Here is a 22,262-nt window from a genome sequence, read left to right as displayed (position 1 = left end):
GAGTGTAACTAAAGCCGAGCACGGCCAGGTAAGGAGAGCTGCACTCAGGCAACTACTCCAAAGGCACAGGGAGTGCTCTGGTTACACGGGGCTGTGTGTGTGTATATTTTGTTTGCATTGTTTCTACTTGCTCCTCTTTATGCGTCACAGAAAAAGGTGAAGTGCTGAGCTCGGAATAAGGTGCAGAGGCAGAGAAAGGCAGGATTACACACATGGCAGGTTAGAGAAAGGCGGTGAGAGAGAAGGAGAGGATGGGAGGAAAAAGCGACAGAGAGAGGCTTAAGATTACAGAGTCGAGCACCTTTTGTTGCTGAGTTCAGTTGCGATGGACCGCTTAAGTTTAGGGAAAGAGTGAAGGACTTCTTCAATCCTCTACCATAAAATTAGTATGACTGTGGAGGATGTTATCCTTCGCTGATCAAACCTGTGCCTGATTTTTTTTTTTTTTGACGAAAAGAAAGAAAAGGAACCCCAGACTTCGAGGAAGGTGAAGAAGAAGAAGGTCAGAGTACTTGATGTGACTGATCTAAAGATAGTTGGCAAAGCAGCCAAAGGAGGAGCAAATGCAAAACCCCAGAGAAGTTTAGTAAGAGGGGGGAACAAGTGATTGAGCCTTCAGGGTGAATAACAAGTCATGCAAGAACAAGAGTTAAGCCGGACAAGAGAGCACTGTTCAGCACAAGAGAGAGAGGGCGAGGGTAGGCTGTAGAAGCAGAGATAAGCAGTCCACAGCAAAATTAGTCTACAGAGAAAGAGGGGTTGACACCGGACTGAAGAGAGATCAAGGTTGACTCAAGTCTTTGCTGCCTCTAACCTGATTAGGGAGAATAGTAGCGGCAGTGGAGGCGAGCCGGGAGACCCGATCAACCGAATGTGAGAGCCGGCAAGAGCAAAAAGAAAAAGAATTACAAGAGGACGCTCGGTGAAAGAAGCCTCTTAAATCTGGGAGCTGGAATTAGAGCCGTAGGAACTGCAGAGGGAAAGCCACAAAACCACAGTAAGTAAATTAGGAGGCTGTGGCTGGAAAAATGTGTAATGACGCCATGGGCGGGGGAAGGAATTTGTGGTCTTGGAAGTGCTTTATATACTGTACCTTAATGAATTGATTTCCTGCCTTTGCAACTTTTATATTTCATCATCCTCGTGACATCACCACCTACCATTCCACTTTTAAAACCCACTAGTCCTCCATTATTTCTGTGTTCAGTTTTACCTCAAATTAAGTTTCTTCCCCCTTCATCGCTAACTTGTTTCTCCCTTTCCACTCTTCTCTCTTCTTGCTCTTCCAATTCCACAGGTGAAAATGCCCACAAATGGGAACCGTCCTTTGAAGCTGCAGTTTGGTCTGATCAATCACGAGGGTCGCTACCTTACTGCTGAGTCCTTTGGCTTTAAGGTATAAAAATACAATAAGAGTGACAAACTATAAGGTGTCGATTTGCATTTCTGCTGGTGATGCTTTGCTGTTGGATCAGTATATGCAAGATTTTCAAGTGATACCTTTTCGTGCTTCTTAGGTGAATGCGTCAGCTCCCAGTCTGAAGAAAAAGCAGATATGGACTTTAGAGCAGGACTCCCAGGACAGCCAGGTGGTCTATTTACGCAGTCACCTGGGACGCTACCTGGCCTCCAACAAGGACGGCAAAGTCACCTGTGAGGCAGATGGCCACAATTCAGACTGTCGCTTCCTCATCGTGGCTCAGTCAGATGGCCGCTGGGCGCTGCAGTCTGAGCAGTACCTCCGCTTCTTCGGCGGCTCTCGGGACTACCTGTCCTGCTTTGCCCAGGTGATCACAGATGCAGAGCTGTGGGCAGTGCACCTGGCTCTGCATCCCCAGGCTAACCTGCTGTCTGTGGCCCGTAAGCGTTATGCCCACCTCTCTATGGAGGATGGGGAAATTGCTGTGCATCTGAACATTCCCTGGGGTGTGGCAGCGCTCCTGACCCTTGTCTACCAGGAAGGAAAGTATTGCCTAAAGACCTGTGACAGCCGGTTCCTCGGCAATGATGGAAAGCTCCTAATGGAGAGCGGGAGGGCCACAGCGTACACGTTGGAGCTGAAGTGTGGGAAGCTGGCCTTCAAAGACTGTGAGGGGAAGTATTTGTCTCCCATGGGTCCTACAGGGACCCTGAGGTCCGGACGATGCTCGAAACCAGGCAAAGATGAACTATTTGACCTGGAGGAGAGTCACCCTCAAGTAGTTCTGACAGCAGCCAATGGGCGATATGTCTCCATAAGACAAGGTAGGAAAACACAGAAATATCAGAGGGACAGGATATTCTAGCGAATTAGATTTTATCCTAAATCCTTGCAATACACACACACACAAATTGCTCCCCTGGCAGCTTGCTAGTACCCTAAAGAATCCCACATGTCTGATTAAATGGACAAAGGCTGACCTTAGGTGCCATCGAGAGTGGTCACACAAGCTTTTGCTGACAGACACAGACCTATGTGCATACATAATGAAGGAGAAATTGACAGCCGATAAGGGATGCATGGTAATTATGGGTAATGTAGTCTGCACATCAAGTTGCATCAACAACACAGTACGTGGCTGCATGTCTCAAAGAAAACAAGATTGCTGGGGCTGATATGGGAGACTATCAGCCCCATCGTTGAGACCTGAGACAAGCACGTCATTTGTGTTCATGGCCGCTGGCCTACATCAGTATCGAGCCTAAACTAATAAGTTATTTTATTTAAATAACAGACTTAATGTGCATACATTTCAAGGAGAATAACAGAAGCAGACTTCTCAAGAACAACTTGCAATCACTTTTTATGTATTAAGAATAAAAAAGATGGTTCCATACTCCTAAAATATCAGATACCTCATTGTGAAATGTTCAGAAAAAGGGCCGTTTGTTTTCATTTTCTTTCACTAAATAATCTATTACAAATAGAGCTCTTTTCGAAAATCCCTTCTCAATCCTTCTCAAATGTACCTTCTGGCTTTGTTGGGCAATGTTGTTAACACGCTTTTACCCCTTGAGCTTACTGAAACAGCTGCCTGTAACCAATATACTGCAGAGTAATGCTCTGTTGATACTGTATTATGTATTTACTCTTCAGTCTTGTGATCGGGCTGTTGGAGGGGAGTTATTTGATCAGCGCGCAGGCACGACACCACACTACTGTACTGATGGATTACACCTGCTCCTCATTGACGTCGACATTAGGCTTTGTTTAGCGCAGCAGAAAAACTACAAAAACTATAATTGTGAGGGTTACATTACATGTGACTACAAATGCACTTGCATTAGGAGGGACTTGCACAGAGTTTCAATTGCTGATGGTCCAAAGGGCTTGCTGGTCTGATTTGAAACTGGATTTGGGGCAGATTAGCATACACCCCCCAGTCCTTGTCAGCATACTTGGTCATGACAGCCATCCACAGGCTGCAGATTCTTGTCTGCAGGGTTGAGTTACTTCAGGCCTGGGTGCTGTAATTGAATCTCCCCACCACTCATTGTTCCTGGTTAGCAGTGGGGGCTGCAAGCAGGAACCAAAGCATTGAAAACTGATTGGTTAAAGGGAAAGGAAGAAAATGGTTAAACCCTAAACACATATATGTAGCACATCACATGCATGCATGCAAGGATACTTTTTGCAGCATACTTTGTATCTGTTCTCTCCTTCCCCTTCCTACGCTTGTCCCGCACAAACAAAAGCTTTATCTTTCTTTGAGACACTCGCCCACTCACTACCATACCATCCTACTGCGGCGAGTGGTGAGATGAGGTGTGTTGAATTATTGATGAAGTTGGCCCCTGTTCCTGGAAGGCAAGGGTGGGAGGGGAGTCTGCTTTCAGAAACCCAAGCTTCCTCATACCTGCGGCCAAAACTTGTCCCCCACCGAATCCCGCTCTAACCAGTTAATCTAACCTGTTAACCTCAGCCTGAGTCAACCTCTATATGCTACTGGAAAGAAAAATCAAAGACAGAGTAAATATGCTCTATTTAGCAAGCTATGCCATTGTGACAGGTCATATTGCTTTTTTTGTAGGGTTTCAGTGGAAGGTGAGTGAATCAGATAAATTCTTAACCAGCATCAAACACTGAAGCAAGTGTGTGTTTGTGCTTTTCCTTGTATATAGTTTACAAGTGTGCATGTTTTAATGTGTCATACAGATCTGTTATCAAACCTCTCATCACGTTTCCTCGGGCACAAGGGGCCCGCTCTGCCCTGAATGTGAAAAGGAGATGACAGTCCAAATTTTCACAAACTTTTCAGGTCCACAGACACATAAAAGCACACATACCGTATACATGATCAGGCGTGCAGAGCTCAGTAACAGATAAGCCGAAAAAATAATTGGAGTGAAATGCAGTTGTAAAGGATGAAGAATTTAGAGAGAGAGAGAAATAAGGGACATGGGGATAGTAGCATCAGCTTACCATTAATAATTGACGCCAGAGCCATCTATCGTTGATGGATTAGTTAGGCCTGCTCCACTTGCAGGCTCTGTAAGACAACATCAGGAAGTGGAGCTGGTTCTGGGGTCTGATCCAAAATAATGCACTACTGAATCTACCTGTTTGTCCTCCAGATACACCTGAGAGTGTACTGATATGTGTGTGCTGTGCTTATTGTTTGATGACAACATCTCACTTCTTATCCTCAGATTGATGGCTTGGATTTCAGTATATCTAATCTCCCTTCCTATCTGTTCTTCTTTTCTTTCTCTTCCTTCATCCTTCTCTCCTTCCTCTGCCTCCCTTTCTCTCATCTATCAAATAGCAGCTGTGAGGTCCCAGCTGAGCCCTGTGTGAAGATCATTTCTGGGTTGAATTAGTGTGAAATGGGCACATGGAATAGGTAGACAAAGCATGACATTGAGTTGGGATGAGAGAGAATGGGAGTGATAGGCCCCCAGGCATAGCTGAAGAGTGGAAGGGCTAAAAATTATGCTTCAAATGCACTTAAGATCAATGATAATTTCACCAGTTGTAAGACTTCATGATGCCACGTTTATCGGGTGTGAATAAGATGTGATTAAAGCATCCCAGTGGCTCAGTAACCATGACATCTTTGTCACGTGTCAGCCCCCTTTTCTCCTTCCAACAGTGAGATTTGAATTTAGCTGTAGAGTGAAGCAACAAAAAATTTGTCATCGGGCCTCTCACACATGCTGAATGTTTATCTGTCTTGGAGTATGCCAAAGTTATTTACATGCATCCATTATTAACCTTTAACCACTTGATGTCTTGATCATAATGAGCAGTTACAAGGTCACAAAGACGTATTCATTGCTGCACAAAAACCTCCTTGTTATTGCTTTGGTTGCTAGCAGTTTACCACAGTCACCCATAGTTTACATAGATGACAGCATCTTGGCAGCAAACACTTACAAACTACTCACTGCTACTGCTACATTTTTCTTTTTATAACTTACTGACCTCACCCACGGCTGGAGTCTCAGCTGAAACCTCAGCCCTAAGATTTTGGTCACTGCCCTTTTGTTTTTTTGGACACAGACGCTTGTTAGCTTATTAGCTTATTTGAGGAGAGGGTGAAGCACCAAGTTATCAGCTAATGCTAGCTAGCTTGGTTAGCTAGCTACATAAGTAAAGAGCACAGTTTGAATGTGCAAACACGGCCAGCTGCTAGTTGGTGCTTACATACAAATAAAATAATTGAATTTTGTTCACCTAATGGGGCAAAAAAAATTGCACAGCCTATTTGTACAAGTAATCTTAGAGCAGGCCCCAAAAACACCAATACAATAAACAGAGTTACAGTTCTGTGACTCAAATTAGTTGAGCAGGCAGCTAGCAGTTAAAGGGATCATTTTTGAGGTGGCTGATACTACCACGAAATGAGTTAACGGGGTAAAGTAGAACTCTTGTACTATCTTATGTGTCTTCTTAAGAGTTGGAAGAGAATCAGTCATTGCTATGCTCCTTGTCTCAGATTCAAGCCATTGCTTCACAAGGTTAACAGCTCAGCAAATTAGTAACTCATTCAGTGACAATGTACAACATGGTCCTAGGTGGAAAATTCAGTGTCAAACATTAATTTGTGCATGCATGTTACATACTAACCCACAGTGGTTAGTATCAAAGACACTTCTAGTGTAGTCTGACTTATTTCCTCTTGTTTTCCTCTTTTGCATGTAGATACAGTTCTATTTGACCTCAGGTCAGGGGGAAGCTTGTTCCAAAGAAAAGGACCACAGGAACTGAAAGCACACATTAGATCAAATTCTGGGAACAGTTAAAAAAGCTGGACCTTATACCCTCAGAGGTCTAAGCATAGATACTCATTATGGACCCTAGCAAGTTATTGTAACCCACTAGTGTAGTTTATTTATAACTAAACGGTGCCATTGGTTCTTTTGCATTTTTACCATGTTATCCCTCTGCTTTATCATCCGTGCTTCCTTCAGTTTGAGTTTTGAGAGGTTTTGGTAATTATCTGCACATCCTGCTAAGTGTGGACCATAAAATCCTCTGGTCTCTTCCTGTTTTTCCTTTATTCTTTTATTGAGGGGATTGAGGGATTGGACGGGTAGCACTCGAAAGCTGATTATATCAGAGCCCTGCTGTGAGGAGGGCAGACTGACAGGGCCAAAGGTGGGGTGAGGGTGGGAGGTGGGGCTTGAGGGGGGTCAGGGGGTACGCAGGAAAAGATCGGGGAAGGGATGAAGGTGGAGAATGATGACCAGGGAATAGAACAGGAAGAGATAAGAGGCATGCAGATTAGTGTTGTTAAAGGATTAGGAAAATGTATTGAGAATACTCGGGAATGCATCTAATTTAGGCTTAGCCCTCTGCAAGCTGTCTTGCAGTTTGTGGCAAACTATTGTCTTCCTCTCTGCGTTCAGGACAGTGTTAAAATGTGGCAATCAACAAAATAACTAAAATATGTATAGACAAGAAGCAAATTATCTACTTAAAACTAATGGGTTACATTCAGTAAATAACAGAGGATTAATTGTAAAGCCTGTTTGCCTTTGAACCTAGAAGACAAAGTACCCAAGCAAGAGTTTGTCACAGCTGTTTCTGTTTCACGTGTAAATAATAGAAATACTAAAATAATAATAGAGATTTTAATAAAGTGTTTTTCAGTCACAAGTGAGATTTTTGTTCAGGTGTTAAGTGGTCTTGGTGTAATCAACACAAAGCCTCACAGTGAGAGTGTTGTGTCTCTAAAACAGCTGATAACACTTTCACTTTAAGAAGCATCTTCCTGCCTTGGCATAATTATTTTGTTTCTCCATTTCCTGTATGCTCTTTTCATAACTGCATCCAGAGCTGCAATCACTGAAAATGTATTTACCCTCAGGAAGATATTCGAGGACGACACGTGGGATAAAGAGTGCAGTTTAAAAGATTTTTTAAAAATAACAGGATCAGATATAATTACAAGATCTTTTGTAGACCAAGCTAAACAAATCAGTGCGACTTCATTTTTAATCACAGTGTTTCTATAACACTAAAAACACCTCACATTTTCCAGCTTAAAGCAAAGTAACAGTGACAGCATGTGTTTATTTCGTCTCTCCCAGGAGTGAGCCTTGCAGCCAATCAGGAAGATGAGACAGACATGGAGACTTTTCAGATGGAGATTGACAAGGAAACCAAGAAGTGTACGTTCCGCACCAGCCAAGGGAACTGCTGGGCTCTGGTGGCTCATGGAGGCGTCCAGTGTACTGCAACTGAATTGTAAGAGAAGACTTTTATATGTTGTATAGAGAAAAATTAATGAATTTATCATTGAAAATGAGTCAGTTGGACATTTTACGTTACATAAATTTGACTCATTGCAACTGATAATTAAGATGCAAGGGTTAACATAAGAGGGATGGTCAAATGAGTGCATGAGATAGCAAACAGGTGAATCACATAGAATGATAAATAACTGTTATGAAGGAATGATCCCAGCAAATTTAGGCAATTTTCGTTTTATTTTACACATTATCCAAAACACCGAACTTCAAAAAAGTGTGAAATCTTTTCCACCACAGGTCAGCAAACACCATGTTCTCAGTGGAGTGGCTTGGCCACAAGGTGGCACTAAAAGCCAGCAATGGCAAATACATCTGTACCAAGAAAAACGGCCAGTTAGTCGCTGTCAGTGACTCCATCGGTAGGAGGACAGTCCTTTATATTATAGCCCCTTTCTTTGGTAATTAAGAGGTGGCTCTTACCTCTCTTTTTTCTGATCATTACTATGTTGACTTTTGCCAGGGGATGATGAACAGTTCACTCTGAAACTCATCAACCGACCCATGCTTATCCTTAGAGGAGAGAATGGATTCATCTGCCACCACAGAAACTCGAACACACTGGATGCCAGCAGATCTGTCTATGACATTTTCACTGTGCAATTCAGCAATGGAGCCTACCATATTAAAGGTCAGCACATACATCAAACATACTTCTGGAAAAAGCCAGGTTGCTTAGTTTTCCTCTAATTTGCTTGTTTACTGCAATTTGTCTACTCTGTCTGACTTTGGTGTATTTACTTTAAACCCCTGCAGGTGCTGATGGCCGGTTCTGGTACGTTAACAGTGCCGGGCTGGTGTGTTCAGATGGCGAGGCCCCTGAGGATTTCACTCTGGAGCTCCTTGAGCACGGCCGTCTCGCCATCCGTGGCAAGAATGGCAAATACCTGCGTGGAGACCAGGGAGGCACTCTTAAGGGAGATGGACTCTGCCTGAGCAGCTCAGCCCTCTGGGAGTATTAATACAAACCAATATTAGTCCAAACCTGAGTCCTAGCTCATCTCATTGTTGGCATTAAGTGCTTAATGTGAATCTAAATCACTGTTATTCTTTTTCCTTTTGCAAAGAGCATTATTGAGAGAGGCTCACATAGCTAGGTGAACAAAGAGAGGACTGCATATGTATATATTAGGCCAAGAGAATCTCAATGAAGTGAACAGTGTTTTGAGTGAGGATTTTAACAATTAGTGTTAATGAACACTTCATGTTTTCACAGATTTAGTTATTAGTATGACATAACGTAACATGACATGACATCCTTTTATGTATATTCATCATTCCATCTATATCTTTTTTGCCTTTTAACCACTAAAAACAAGTATTACATGAGCAAGCCAGTAAAGTTGTAGTGTGGGCATGTAATGGTACCGTTCACTCATTAGGTCAAGTGACACAGGGTGCCATTTGAGGCAGACGCAGTCACCATTAGAAGTGATGTCACCCTCTAGGTGGGTGAAGTCATGCATGGTACTACTGACTGAGGTTATTAGGAGACGAGAGTGACAAGGTTTCAAATAGCTGCCTGTAGAAACAGAGAAAGACTGTACCCGAGACTCGTACTTGGAGTGTGTTTTCTTTTTCTTTTGTGAACACAGAGATTTTTAAAAATGCATATCTTGCATTATTTTGTTTAGGTAAAGATTGTTTTATCAAAATAAAGGAACCAGGGATATCATAAAAAGCTGAAAATATGCTTCCTTCCCATTAATGTCACAAAATTAGCAGTACTACATCATGTGAGCGTGCCATAGGAGTTAATAACACTATGACCAATTTCAAAGTGTTCCTTGTGGATTTATGATGGACATTATTTCGTTCTGACTACATGGAAACAATGCAGCTGGAAGCTTATTATCTACATGCAACTTCTTCTGTGTTAGCAGGGAATTATGAACTCACTCAATATACACTTGCCAGCCACATCATTAGGTACCAGAGGTGTGGACTCGAGTCACATGACTTGGACTCGAGTCAGACTCGAGTCATTAATTTTATGACTTTAGACTTGACTTGAAAAAATGTTCTAAGACTTGTGACTTGACTTGGACTTGAACCGGTTTACTTGAAAAGACTTGATATTTTACCCAAAATATAAAATTTAACATGCATATTATATAGAGATTGAAAATGTGACGTCATTCACGGGTAGAACCGCAAAGGATTCTGGGAACTCGTGGCAAGCGGTAGTAGCGCACGCAGGCTTTCAATTAAAATCAGTTATACAGCGATAAAAAGAAACACAAAAATGTCAAGAAGCTGTTGTATTATTAACTGCAATAGCCGGTCGCATGACAGCCACGGGAAGCCGACGGGTAAAGAGATCGGTTGTTATCGGATTACGTCGTTGAAGAGAAATTGTTCAAGCCATGTTTCCGAAGTAACAAAGACGCGACTGGATTGCAGCCATTCAAAGACCAAATATAACGTCCCAGAACACTCCAGCTCACAGGTTAGTCTGCTCCAAGCATTTCCACGAAGGTCAGTATTTTTTAGTAGTTAATACGTCATTTTCATAACATAATTAGTGATATAGGTTACAAGCAAGTCTGGCGCTGAACAGAAATTGTCGCGCTATGCTCCTTTATTTATTGTGCATAAATAGTGAATTGTCCTGACACAATATTGCGTTTCGCTTCTGTTATTATGGTACATTAACAAAAACATATACTTTTATTCACAGGATAAAACAGGTTTTTTGTATCACATAACTATTTTAGGAACAATTTGGTTTTTCGTTCTTACAAACACATTTCTTTTGAACTTGCCCAACGTTCTCAGTTTTTCAATGCTCAACATTTTCAATTTTGTCCACATGCTGGACAGAATGTAACTGTGTGCTTTCTGCAGATGTACTTCTTGCATTTCTCACAGAAAGTGCTTGTTTTCAAACAGGAACCTTCCTAACTAAGATTTAAAACAAAAGATTTCTACGTCTCCTCCAGTCTCACAAACAGATGACAAACCAAGCAACACACCTGAGTCACTGACTTTCTTAAATCCACTCACTCTCACTGGCTGTTTATTACTAATCACTGTGTAACTGCTGTGAATTCACAGTAACTGCCATCTCCTTACAAATCTTCATTAGATTAACCACACTTATACAGACTGTATATAACTCCAGCCATGTTGATGGATTGCCTGTATTGGCTGGAAATATTAATTTCCAGGGAAAGAACACAGGCAGACGATGCTTACAGGATGTGATGTGACAACACTAATGAAATATTGATGTGTCATATTTGTCCAAGGTGTATTTCATTGTTATGGAAAAAGAGAATATCAAAATCATGATGACCAATTGGAGTGGTGATTTCTATGACTTTGTGTATATAATTTGGGATTTTGAACAAATGTAGGCCAATAAGGAATATATGATATCATTTCATTCTTTTCAATGGTTTATTTGCATGACGCACAAACAGACACAATTGAAAGGTACAAATGTGCATGACACGAATTCAAACGTGGTGCAGATGTGTCACCAGTTGATCTGGCTGTGGGCTGTGGCACTTGGCCAGAGGTGGCGCTGGTTGACTCGAGTCCATGTTAGTGCACAAAGTAAACTGCTCGCTTTAGTTGTGAAGCAAAAACGCTGAATTCGGAGACATAAACCGTGCGAGGGGAACGATAACGACGACAAGAGTCTCCCGATCGTTTACTCTTGCTGTCCTGTGAACAACATCGGCGTGGTGTTAATTGTTTGCTGTTTTCGCGATCGCGTCGCGCATGAGGATATCACCAGGTAAACTCGCCACATTTTTAAACATTTTGTTGTTCAACAGCATCAAGACTGACTGAGTGTGTTTGAGACAACCTCACAAGTGTCACAGGTGACACATTTGGCGTTTTTTTTTGCTGGTTTGTCGGTAGCAGCTCCTGAAACGCAAGACTGCCACACATCTGTTCGACCATCGCCAGTTGATCTGGAACACCGGTCCTACAACCGCATCCAAGAATAACATGCAGCTTATCTCAGAACTGTCGGTGAAAATTATTCTTGGAGCTAGGTTTAATTGAGCTGCATTTTAAAGAGGTGCAATTTCACAATTTGTGTATATTTTCTAAGTTCACTATTTTGTCATGTGTTGAGAAAAACACAGATTTTAAAATTACATGGTCTAATATTTACATTTAGCATATAACTGCAACATTATTTTTTCGTTTTTTTTTTTTTAAAGACTCGAAAGGACTTGAAATTCAAAGTTTCAGACTTGTGACTTGACTCGGACTTTTACACCAGTGACTTGAGACTCGACTCTGACTTGCCTGACATTACTTGAGACTTGCAAAACAATGACTTGGTCCCACCTCTGTTAGGTACATCTGATCAAGTGCTAAATAGCTGAAATCAAGAAGTCAAAAACTGCACTTAGCATGTGTGTGTTTTGAAGAAGTCGGTTGATTGGGGCCTGATGAGGTGAAAGACCAACAGTTGGCAGAAAATGACCTAATCAGTCAATCACATGGCAGAAACTCAGTGCTTTTGGGCACACTAGACAACCTGCTAAAGTTCAAACTCAGTATCAGAATAATAAAGAAAGGTAATTGAAGCTACTTTGAACGTTATATGGTTGTCAGTGCCAGACAAGGTGGTACTTCAGAAGCTGCTGATATGCTGGGATATTTTGACACTACTATCCAGAAAATATCCAGTGTGCACCAGTTCTCTGGATGAAAATGCCTCATTGATGTCATAGATCAGAGGAGAAACTCATAGGAAACAGAAATAACCAACTCTTTACAAACAAGGTATGCAGAAGGGCATCTCTGAACACCTCACATGGTGAAGCAGATGTACTACAGCAGCAGAAGACCACACTGGGTGCCACTCCTGTCACCTACAAACCAGAAACTGAAGCTATAACGCAGAAGGGCTCACCAAAATTGAACAACTGAAGACCTGAAAAATGTGGCCTGGTTTGATGAGTCTTGAATTCTCCTGTATCAGTGGTTCAGACTGCTGGTGGTGGTGGCTGCCTCTGCACCACGTCACTAGTTTCTTGAATATTGAATGACTTCACTGTATGGTCCCCAGATCTCAATTCAATATAACACCTTTAGGATGTGGTGGAATGGCAGATTCACATCATGGATGTGCAACCTGCATATCTGCAGCAAGTGTGTGATGCTATCATGTAACTATGGACCAGCACCTTGCTGAATCTTTGCTACAAAGCTATAAAAACAATCCAAGGGTACCATAACCCAGTACTAGCAAGGTATACCTAATAAAGTGGCTGGTCAGTCTATAATCAAGTTTACCACTGACGTTTGATATTGTGGCCTGAGAGACAGAATGTATAAAAGTCAGAAAGTCGACTTTTGTTTTTCTTTATTAAGCTGAAAAACTGCAGTGTTTTCTTGAGAGATTCATCTTTTGGCGATTTCAAGATTTCAAGGGGTTAAACTGTTGAATGTCTTATAATCAGCTCTTGCGTTTGCTGTTAAAATCATTTACATTTTGTTGGATCAAATTTAGCAATTTTGTTCTTCATCATCACCTGCTATTCTCAAAGCCGGTGCTGTTTTTGGATGCACCTTGGCTGTCATAGTGAAAGAGTTTAGCAGCAAGGAACAGAACTCACCTGCTGCTGCTTTAGGCGTGTTGACGCTATCAGCTTTCGCACATCACACCATGATGGCAGCAGAAAATACCATCAGTTTCAGCAGCAGCAATGGTTGCTGAAATTATGGCACATTTGTCAGGTGCTTACTGGCTTTCTCCTCCTAAATGTCCTTCTCGCTCTTTTTCAGTCCCTTCTTAATAACAGTGATTGTTATTTTGACAAGAATGAAAATGTCCTGGCAAGACTGCCCAAGCTACTGACCGCTGTCACTGTTTCTATGTTCTGCTCTAAATTAAGCAAATAAATTCTCATGTTCTGTTTATGTGTCAGTGTGCTCATTCATAAAAGAGAGTGGACCCAAACTAGCACTGGAATCCGATGTTGAGACTGAACCCTGTAGTAAAATCTGTTTTTAAAATCTTGGTATATTAGATCTAAAGTCATGGTGAAAAGAAAAGCAAAGGCTGTTTCAATTCCTAGGTTTATATGTGGCCATAATGAGAAAATATCCAGTCCACGCCAGGGCTTAAACCTGAGCTGAACAACAACACATGACATATTTAACTGTGTCATTATTTATTTAACAGAACTGAGCCAACATGCGGATGCAGAGTGTGAAAGAGCAGCCCACGTAGAATTTCCTTTAACAGCAATAACTTGAATGCATCGTTTTCTGTGTGACTTTATCACTCTCTCACACTGTTAAGAAGGAATTTTTGTTCTCTCTTCTTTACAGCATTGCTTCATTGATTAAGGTTTGCAGATATTTATTCATGCACAGCTCTGTTATGGCCCTCAGCACTTTGCTCAGGTTCAGGTCTGGACTTTTAACTGGGCCACTGTAACACCTTGTTTTCTTTCAGCCTTTCTCTTGTAGATTTGCTGCCATGCTTGGGATGAGTGTCCTGTTGCATGAGCAGCCAAGCTTTAGCTGTCGGACAGGACCTCACATTTGACTCTAGAATATTTTGGCATTCAGAGGAGTTCATGGTCGACTCAGTGACTGCAGGGTGCGCAGCTACTGTGGCTGCAAAACAAGCCCAAATCATTACCCCTCCACCGCCGTGCTTAACAGTTGTTAAGAGGTGTTTGTGCTGCTATGCTGTGTTTGGTATTCTCCACGTGGTATCATGCATTGTGGCCAAACATCTTTAGTTTGGTTTTATCTGCCCAAAGGATATTGTTTCTATTGTCTTGTGGTTTGTTCAAATGCAACTTGGTCTTGGTTTCTTCCATTTCTCTGAACACTGAATGGTCTGACCTTGGGGTGAATTTGCTGGGACATCCTCCCCTTGGAAGATTGTCCTGAATGATATTGAATAATCTTCCTCACTTTAGGATGATGAACTTCAATCTTGTAATCCTTCCCAGATTGATGGGCAGCAACTACTGCTTCTGTAAGATCACTGCTGATGTCTTTAATTATTGGCATTGTGTTAACACAGACCTGCAAATCACCAAAATATCTGCTTTTATAGAGCTGCTCACATTTGCTAATTATCAGTTACGGTGGTTCTTTTTGGCTTTTGAGTTTTTGTTGAATAAATATGGACGCAGAGTAATATGTCATGTGTTGTTGATCATTTATGTTTGTATTTATCTAATTGTGAGACCTCCTTACGACTAAATTATTTGTATTATATCCTCATACATGAAATGTTGTAATTGAAATAGGGTAGATTTTCTTTCTATCATGACTCTAAGTGATCAAGCCCATTATTTCCAGGATATTTAAGTCACTAATCCAGTTCTGAACCTAGAACCTCAGCAGGCTCACACTTTAATCAGTCGGCTTGCTGTACTTATGAGACAATAACCCGCAGAGTGTTGCTTAAGTTGTGAGTCTGAGCCAGACCTTTAAGGGACAATGGCTGTTAAGTAAAAAGGATTCAGTGAGTTACATATGTTTAGAATGCGATGCAACAGCATGACAAATACAATCCTGTAATCTACTTTATACTTCAAACAATCTGGAGGCATTTATTCAACTTCATGCAGAAGCTATTTCTGCATGTTAGTTTCAAGACTTCAAACTGTAACAGAATAATCATTATACTAATAATGATTAGGACTAGTCTGGTTAGGAGTCACCTTTTCATTATGATTGAACCTAAAAAAGGAGCCAGTGACACTAAGGCTTCACCTGTAGAAGTACTGTGTTACCTTACCTGCAGCAGGTGAGGGGAAAACAGCAGGACATGGTGCCTGATCCACTCACACAGAAAAACCTCTGTAATTTAAATATCTGCTAAGTGCTAAGTATTTTAGTTTCCAAATGTACATTTGTGTGCCTTTTTCTTGTGCTAGTCCTAGAGAAAAGTAAAATATAGAAATGACTGATCCATCCATTCTCTTCCACTCATCCAGTTCAGAGCCACAGGAGGCTGAAGCCTGAAGTGTGGGTACACCCTGGACAGATCAGAAATGATACAGACTAAGAAAAAATAAACAAAACAAGTTTTCAACATAATAAAAAAATGCAATCCTGTGCAGTCCTTTTAATTTTCTCTCTGTCTGGTCTACATTAAGAAAAATTAACCACTAAGATTCACTTCTTAGACTGAGTTCTTCATATCATAGCGCTCACAGCAAGGTCTACAAATGAGTAACTATGAAGTTATTAAAAATAATTGCATTTAAACTCAATTACTATTCTGCGGTTTGTATCCATTAGAAGTCTGTTTTATTGCAGTGATGTAAACTGTTTGTAATCACTGTACTGACTGTGTGAGTCTGTATATTAAAAACTCATCGGAGCTTTAAAACAGAAATTGCTCCATGTCTCGGGCAATTAAAGGGACAGTTAATGTAGATCGCTAATAACATTCAATGACTTGCATCTCCCTGACCAGGTTTAGGAAGCTTATCCATCACAAGAACATTCAGTCCCTGCAATTATTATAGTGTCAGTTAAAATGGCTGTGATTACCCATTTTATGTCCAAAATGTACAATCCATCGCAAAATGCTGAGAAAGGCATAGGCAACTTTTTCCTCAGACAACTTTCCACACATAAACATATCAGGAATGTGTTTTTTCTGCAGTGGATTAAATGATTGGCTGAAAACATAACGATACTGAAATCTATCAGTTGTCTGTTCCATGTTTATTCCATGTTCAAGCACAACGCATCAGATCCTACACTAAACAGAATATCTAACAGCCAATCACATGACAGAAACCCAGTGAATTTAGGTATGTAGACATGGTCAAGATGACCTGACAAAGTTCAAACAGAGTATCAGAATGGGGAGGAAAGGTGATTTAAGTGACTTTGAATGTGCCGTGGTTGTTGGTGTCAGACAGGCTCCTCTGACTATCTTAAAAATTGTTGATCTACTGGTGCACAACCATCATTAGTGTTTACAGGGAAAGGTCTGAAAAATAGAAAATATCCAGTGTGCGGCAGTTCTCTAGGTGAAAATGCCTTCTTGATGTCAGACCAAACTGCTTTACCAACAACAGAATTAACTCAAATAACCACTCGTTACAACCAAGCTACGCAGAAGAGCATCTCTGAATGCACGGCAGACCTTGAAGAAGACGAACAGCAGAAGACGGCACCGGTGCCACTCCTGTCAGCTAGTTACAGGAAACTGACGCTGCAAATCACATGGACTCAACAAAATAGGGCAATATCAGGCTGGAAAGATGTTACCTGGTCTGATGAATGTGAATTTCTGCTGTGACATCTGGTAGAGTCAGAGTTTGGCTTAAGCAACATGAAAGCATGGACGTTAAAAGAGGGGTTAATTAACCCAATCAACTAGCAAGGTGTGCCTAATAAAGTGTCCAATGTAGTGACTGTGTCACACACACACCTGAAATATCAGGAGACTGTAAAAATGCACCTGTAAGACAGTTCTGGAGCTTGTCAAATTATGTGGTCTTTATACAATTTTAAACCCATTATGAGCAAGCGCTTGGCAACAGTGGGAAGCAAAAACTCCCTTTTAACAGGAAGAAATCTCTGACACAGCCAGGCTCAGGGAGGAGCAGCCATCTGGGAAACTATACTTAGGGTTAAAGTAACATGCACAGTATTGTGTTGTTTTAAATGTACATTTTGCACCGAGTCCTGTTTGGAGGTTGTGTAGTAAAATATTAATACTTGGAAACTAAAACAGTTACATGAGTATAAACACAAACAGGAGCAAAGTTACAGAAATACTTCACTGAATTTATTGTCATGTGAAAAAACAAGAGAAACTTTATTATTAGACATCACCAAATTATAACCTCTTCAAAATCAAAATATACTGTAAAATGTCATATAGAAACCATCTTACAGTCTAAAGTATTACATGTGCTTTGCACTGTGAAAGGGCTGGCAGCAAAGTCAGATTACGCAACAACACCAAACAAGCGAGGGCAGCTGTGTAGGTGTTACACTATGAGCAGAGGATTTCGTCTGAGTTCTTGGTAAACACTGAGAAGCAGCCGATCTCTCTGCACTGTGGACACGACCTCACCAAAGGCTCCTGAGATCTGACTTTGCTGGATCTGTTAACGCACAGAGGACACATGAAACAAAAAACACAGACGAGCTTTAATCTTAACACACTTACAGACATCCCAAGCCCTCAAAAGCTCTAAAGTCTTGCTAATCAATTAATTGAACTAAGAGAAAATAGCTGGATAATTACGTGTATTTAATGATACGGAGGGCTTTGACATTAATGGGATTAATCGTCAAGCGCGGGCCCACTTACCTCGGCCCGCTGCAGCGCCCGTCTTAATCCTAAAATCTGGACATTCTTTGTAGAGGCGGCTTTCTCTGTGGCGCTCTGCAGCAGAGTCTGTGTCGAGGAGCAGAGGAAAAATTCAAACCTAAAGAATTTCAAGTAAAACAGGGACATGAAGCGTTGTTCTCAAGCCCAAAGACACGATAACGCTTCTTTTAAACCGACCACACTGTTTGCAGCACACGTTAAAAGAATCGTCCCAGTTTCCATGTCATAGCACTGACTCGCAGCTCTCCTGCGAGTAGCTTAGTGTGTTTGTGAGGCTGGACGTCCTCCCTGATGCAGCCCTCCCCTCCCCTTCCCAAAGGATTTGTGTCTCCTCCTGGAATCGAAGCGGGGGGTCTTTCGCTTGTTAGGCTAACATGTGAACCACTGCACTAGGGAGCCGCTATTTTTACGCTCCTTCTATTTATGCCAATTCAAGTGGCTGGAAGGTGGAATGGCAAATTTGCACGTATCACAAAAGTCTAGCAGTATGTTCTGCATCAGTGGTGTCAAACATAAGACTCCAATCCGGCCCATCTAGACATGTTTGGCAAAGCTGAAAGAGGAGATAAATATTGAATTCTTGTGTCCGTGGTAAAAGAAATAAAATAAAATAGGACATTTTCTGTGAATTAACAAAAACTATCTGCTTTATAATTGGAGAACAGTTGGGCCAATCAGCAACCAGAAGCTTTTCTGTTAATGTCTAACATTTTATCCCCTTATAGTCACACTGAAAGATTTCTTTCCTTTGCTACAGCAGCGTTTCCCTATCATGCAGAAAAACTGGGATAATATTGAAGTTGTACTTCTTTTTCTTATATTAGCATATCTCTGGGATTAAATGTGCAGTTAAACTACTTTACAATGACAGAAATGGGAGTTTGATTGGGCTGGCCCACTTAAGATCAAATAGTGTGGCCCTTGATGTGAAGTGAGTTTGACATCCCTGTTATACATCTGTACAGTTTTACATTAAAAAAGAAGAATGCAAAATATTCAAAATCTGCAACTACCTAAGTTTAGCCAGAAATTAGCTTATGTTATATAAGTGTGTTCTGGACCTGGATCCGGCGCAGCACAGCATGGTGCAGGCCACACACCGCTGCTAAAGATGAGCTCTCGATCTGAACCTCGATTGTAGCCTCCTTGTCTGTGCTCTCCTCCTCCCCCACGTTTATCTGGAGAATAAAGGAGCATTGACGATGAGGATATAAAACATACCAATATATGATTATATCATATTAGATAACGATTGACCTCTTTCACTGTCAGTTTCATTGCCGCTCCGTTTGGACCACGAGCGTGGGCCACTGAGGTGCTCAAAGCAATCTTGTCTCCTTGGCAACCCATCTTCACTCCTTCAGTATCTTCAGACAACAGTCGCTCAAGCAAAGACAGGCAGAGATCTTCGGGGTCTCGTATCGACTCTTTGGCATCCAAATTTGAACTCTTTTTTGGCTTCAGCGTATCCCTCACTATCTCTGATGACACCCATACGCTTGCTGAATACTTCTCAGGCTCAGGCTTTGCAGCACTTTCTCCTCCTCTGTTCGTTCTACCGCTGCACCTGAGCTGGCGCGAGCTTAAAAAGGTCTGGATGCTATCTGCTGCGGCGCTGCTGGGCTGAACTGTGGCCATCTTATGAGTAGCTGTGGGACTGTTTAGCTGCAGAGCATGCAGCCAGTCCACTGTCAGTGTGGACAGGGGCAAACTGATACAGCTGCTCTGCAAGCCTGCAAAGCTCGCCGCCACCTCCTCCTCTCCCAGAAGACTCGAGAGCGAGAAGATGAGCGAGCAGCTCACAGTCATGGGGAAAGATGCATCACCTGCAGCTGCGATAGGCAGAGACGCTTCGAATGTTTGCCCCGGACGGAGGTCGTGAAACGGGAATGAAAAATTAGTGGAGGAGCTTTCTCCTGCTGGGGAGGAAGAATAAGACAGAGGGGACACCGTAATGCTCAGCGTCCAGCCTCGTTCCAGGACAAATGGACTTGAATTATGCAGGAAACACACAAGGCTCAAGGAGTCTTTCTGAAGCAGTCTGCTCCAGCTAGTCTCGAAATGACATCTGATTGGTTTCTCCTTAATTGGAAGATCAGTAGTTGTGTCTGCCATCAGCAGGAAACTGACGCTGACGGCGTGATTCAGAAGCCTCAGAAACTGGTTTTTGGATTTGATGACTGTTTTCAGCACTGATGCTCTATATGAAGAAAGCAAAAAAAAAAAAAAATCACATATATATTTACAGATCTTTGCTGTGTTTTATTTAAATGTCGTCTTTCACACCCGATCAAATACTTGACGGGCATACCTCTCACAAACATCCCCGATGGCAGACAGGAGGTCCCTGACACTGCGGGACACCTGTGTGGAAGGAAGCTTAGACGATCCTTCATCCACCCTCCCCGCAGGTAAGCAGATCCTCTGGAGCTGCCCTCTGGCAGACACTCCAAGCAGCTGTACATCACCTGCTGTGCATGAAGCATTTTTAGAGTTAGGAAAAATAGTTTGAGAGTTTAAATTAGAATACAAGACAGAATTACATGAGTGCACAACATGTAGAACCTGTGCATTTTCCTGTTTCCTAACTTGAAGAGCACATTGAAGCTGAACTTATAATAAATCCATTCAAAGTCAGCACGTCTATTCTGCTCACCCGCAGTGCTGCATGCAGGCTCAGCCAGGGCGATGACTCTGCACACATTTAAACTGCTGGGGCTCTGGAGGGCGGCCGCTGTCGTCCCAGATGTCTCTTCCCCTCTTTCTTTGCTTTCTCTCGCAAACGATCCCTCCGACAGATCCAGTCGGAGCAGATCTGCACCAGTGCTGTAGTAAAAACAGCTTTTATCCATGCAGCCGCACCATACAGGCCCTGGTACACACCCCTCAGTAAAAGCAGCCACAGCGCTTCCCCCCTCTGAGCCTGCCTTGTCAGTCTTGATCAGTGCCACTCTGCCTTGTTCGCCCGCCGCCACCAAGCACTGTGCGTGACCCGTTTCCGTGACAACAGATGCACCGACAAAACAGACCGGCTGCTCCAGGCTGTGCAGGACTCGAAGGCGCGATCCCGGGAGACGCAGAGGAAGGAAACACAGGCGCCCATCTGGCAGGCCGCAAAGGATGACTGGAGATTTGGCAAGGGCGGCTTCAACTCCAAATAACAGTTTGAAGAGGAGAGGCTCCAGGTGGAAGTGGTCTTGAGCTACAGTTGACTCTGCAGAAGCATTGGAGGAAGACGATGCCTCTACATCACCCGAATGGATGCAAATTAGCACAGAGCCCTTTCTTGGTCCTCTATTTGACTCAGCAGCGCCACAGTCCACAGCTGAGGCCACCGGCAGATGGAACGAGCCAAACTCCTTGTGGCTAGTAGACGCCGTTTGCTTTGGCGTTTTGTACAAAGTCAGCAGCCAGGAGGCATCTCTCTGGCAAAGGGTCAGGAGCACAGAGCCAACGAGGAGCAGAGATGACACTTCATCTGCTCCAACAACGAGACACTCTTGGGAGATTTTCAGTTCAGCTGGACTGGAGGATGCATCAGCTTGAGAGCTTTGATCCCTGCAGAGGAGAAATGTCATATTACATAAGAGCAATTTAGCAGAGTTGAAATAACAGCATTAATTAAAAAAGGTTTACTGAAATCTAACTATGAGGGTTCATACCTGTGTAGCAGAAACTGTAAGTTTACACGGTAAACTCCACTCCTGCATGCAACATAGATTAGCTGCTTGTCCTGGTTTCCAACCAGGTCATTAACAGCAGCAGGTAACAGGAGGACAGTCTGCAACAGCACAATACGAAGCAACACACAGTATGGTTAATCCAGAGATATGCCCTGCAGTGTAGCTTATGTCTTAGTATAGCTTAATATTTGATTGATATCTAGATTTATTAGTATCTTTTTTCCCCTAATATATCTCTAGTTAACTTTTTTGCTTTCTGACCCTTGTGGTGTTGTAACAAGTGACTTTCCCCAGTGTGGGATAAATAAAGTACATAGATCTATATCTATTTATCTGTGTCTGATACATGTAAATCGGATACTTGCCGTGATTTTCCTCTCACGTTTACTGAACACGTAGATCTCTTCAGTGCCAGTGCAGATTAAAACATCTGTTCCGAAACCACAGAGGATCTTCACTTTATAAGATCTTCCCGAAAACCCAAACTGTGCCCAAGTCTCGACAGCACACCGTCCCTCCATAACCTGGACCCGGGGGGAGAA

At 42.4% G+C, this 22,262-nt stretch overlaps 2 protein-coding genes across 3 annotated transcripts; one reads left to right on the top strand and one right to left on the bottom strand.

The window, feature by feature from the left end:
• Positions 1 to 1,303: 1,303 nt before the first annotated feature.
• On the top strand, positions 1,304 to 8,696 carry fscn2b (fascin actin-bundling protein 2b, retinal). Its single transcript, XM_085360532.1, has 6 exons — positions 1,304 to 1,396; positions 1,518 to 2,244; positions 7,516 to 7,672; positions 7,975 to 8,096; positions 8,198 to 8,365; positions 8,491 to 8,696. The coding sequence occupies exons 1-6, from the start codon at positions 1,304 to 1,306 to the stop codon at positions 8,694 to 8,696; spliced, it is 1,473 nt and encodes a 490-aa protein (XP_085216658.1).
• An 8,994-nt stretch (positions 8,697 to 17,690) lies between these two features.
• faap100 (FA core complex associated protein 100) lies at positions 17,691 to 22,241 on the bottom strand. Of its 2 annotated transcripts, none has more exons than XM_085360530.1 (8): positions 22,086 to 22,241; positions 21,700 to 21,818; positions 20,694 to 21,595; positions 20,349 to 20,508; positions 19,295 to 20,237; positions 19,099 to 19,215; positions 18,017 to 18,103; positions 17,691 to 17,807 (listed from the first exon to the last, which is right to left on the bottom strand). In XM_085360530.1, the coding sequence occupies exons 1-8, from the start codon at positions 22,239 to 22,241 to the stop codon at positions 17,691 to 17,693; spliced, it is 2,601 nt and encodes an 866-aa protein (XP_085216656.1). The 2 variants fall into 2 exon arrangements, with proteins under 2 accessions (XP_085216656.1, XP_085216657.1); XM_085360531.1 differs by having other exon boundaries at positions 20,349 to 20,505.
• Positions 22,242 to 22,262: the final 21 nt, after the last annotated feature.

The sequence above is a fragment of the Diplotaxodon limnothrissa genome, linkage group LG8 (genome assembly GCF_057381915.1).
Source record: "Diplotaxodon limnothrissa isolate DT_005_m linkage group LG8, D_limnothrissa_male_GT1.1, whole genome shotgun sequence".
NCBI lineage: Eukaryota > Metazoa > Chordata > Actinopteri > Cichliformes > Cichlidae > Diplotaxodon > Diplotaxodon limnothrissa.
The sequence above is the reverse complement of the archived record's forward strand: the minus strand, read 5'-3'. Positions and strand labels throughout refer to the sequence as shown.

Coding starts and splice junctions, on each gene's coding strand:
- faap100 (XM_085360530.1), bottom strand. CDS start 22,241: ATGGAGGGACGGTGTGCTGTCGAGACTTGGGCACAGTTTGGGTTTTCG. Junction 21,819..22,085: donor AACGTGAGAGGAAAATCACG/GCAAGTATCCGA, acceptor GTGCTGTTGCAG/ACTGTCCTCCTGTTACCTGC. Junction 18,104..19,098: donor CTGTGCTGCGCCGGATCCAG/GTCCAGAACACA, acceptor TCCTCGACACAG/ACTCTGCTGCAGAGCGCCAC.
- fscn2b (XM_085360532.1), top strand. CDS start 1,304: ATGCCCACAAATGGGAACCGTCCTTTGAAGCTGCAGTTTGGTCTGATC. Junction 2,245..7,515: donor ATATGTCTCCATAAGACAAG/GTAGGAAAACAC, acceptor CGTCTCTCCCAG/GAGTGAGCCTTGCAGCCAAT. Junction 8,366..8,490: donor TGGAGCCTACCATATTAAAG/GTCAGCACATAC, acceptor AAACCCCTGCAG/GTGCTGATGGCCGGTTCTGG.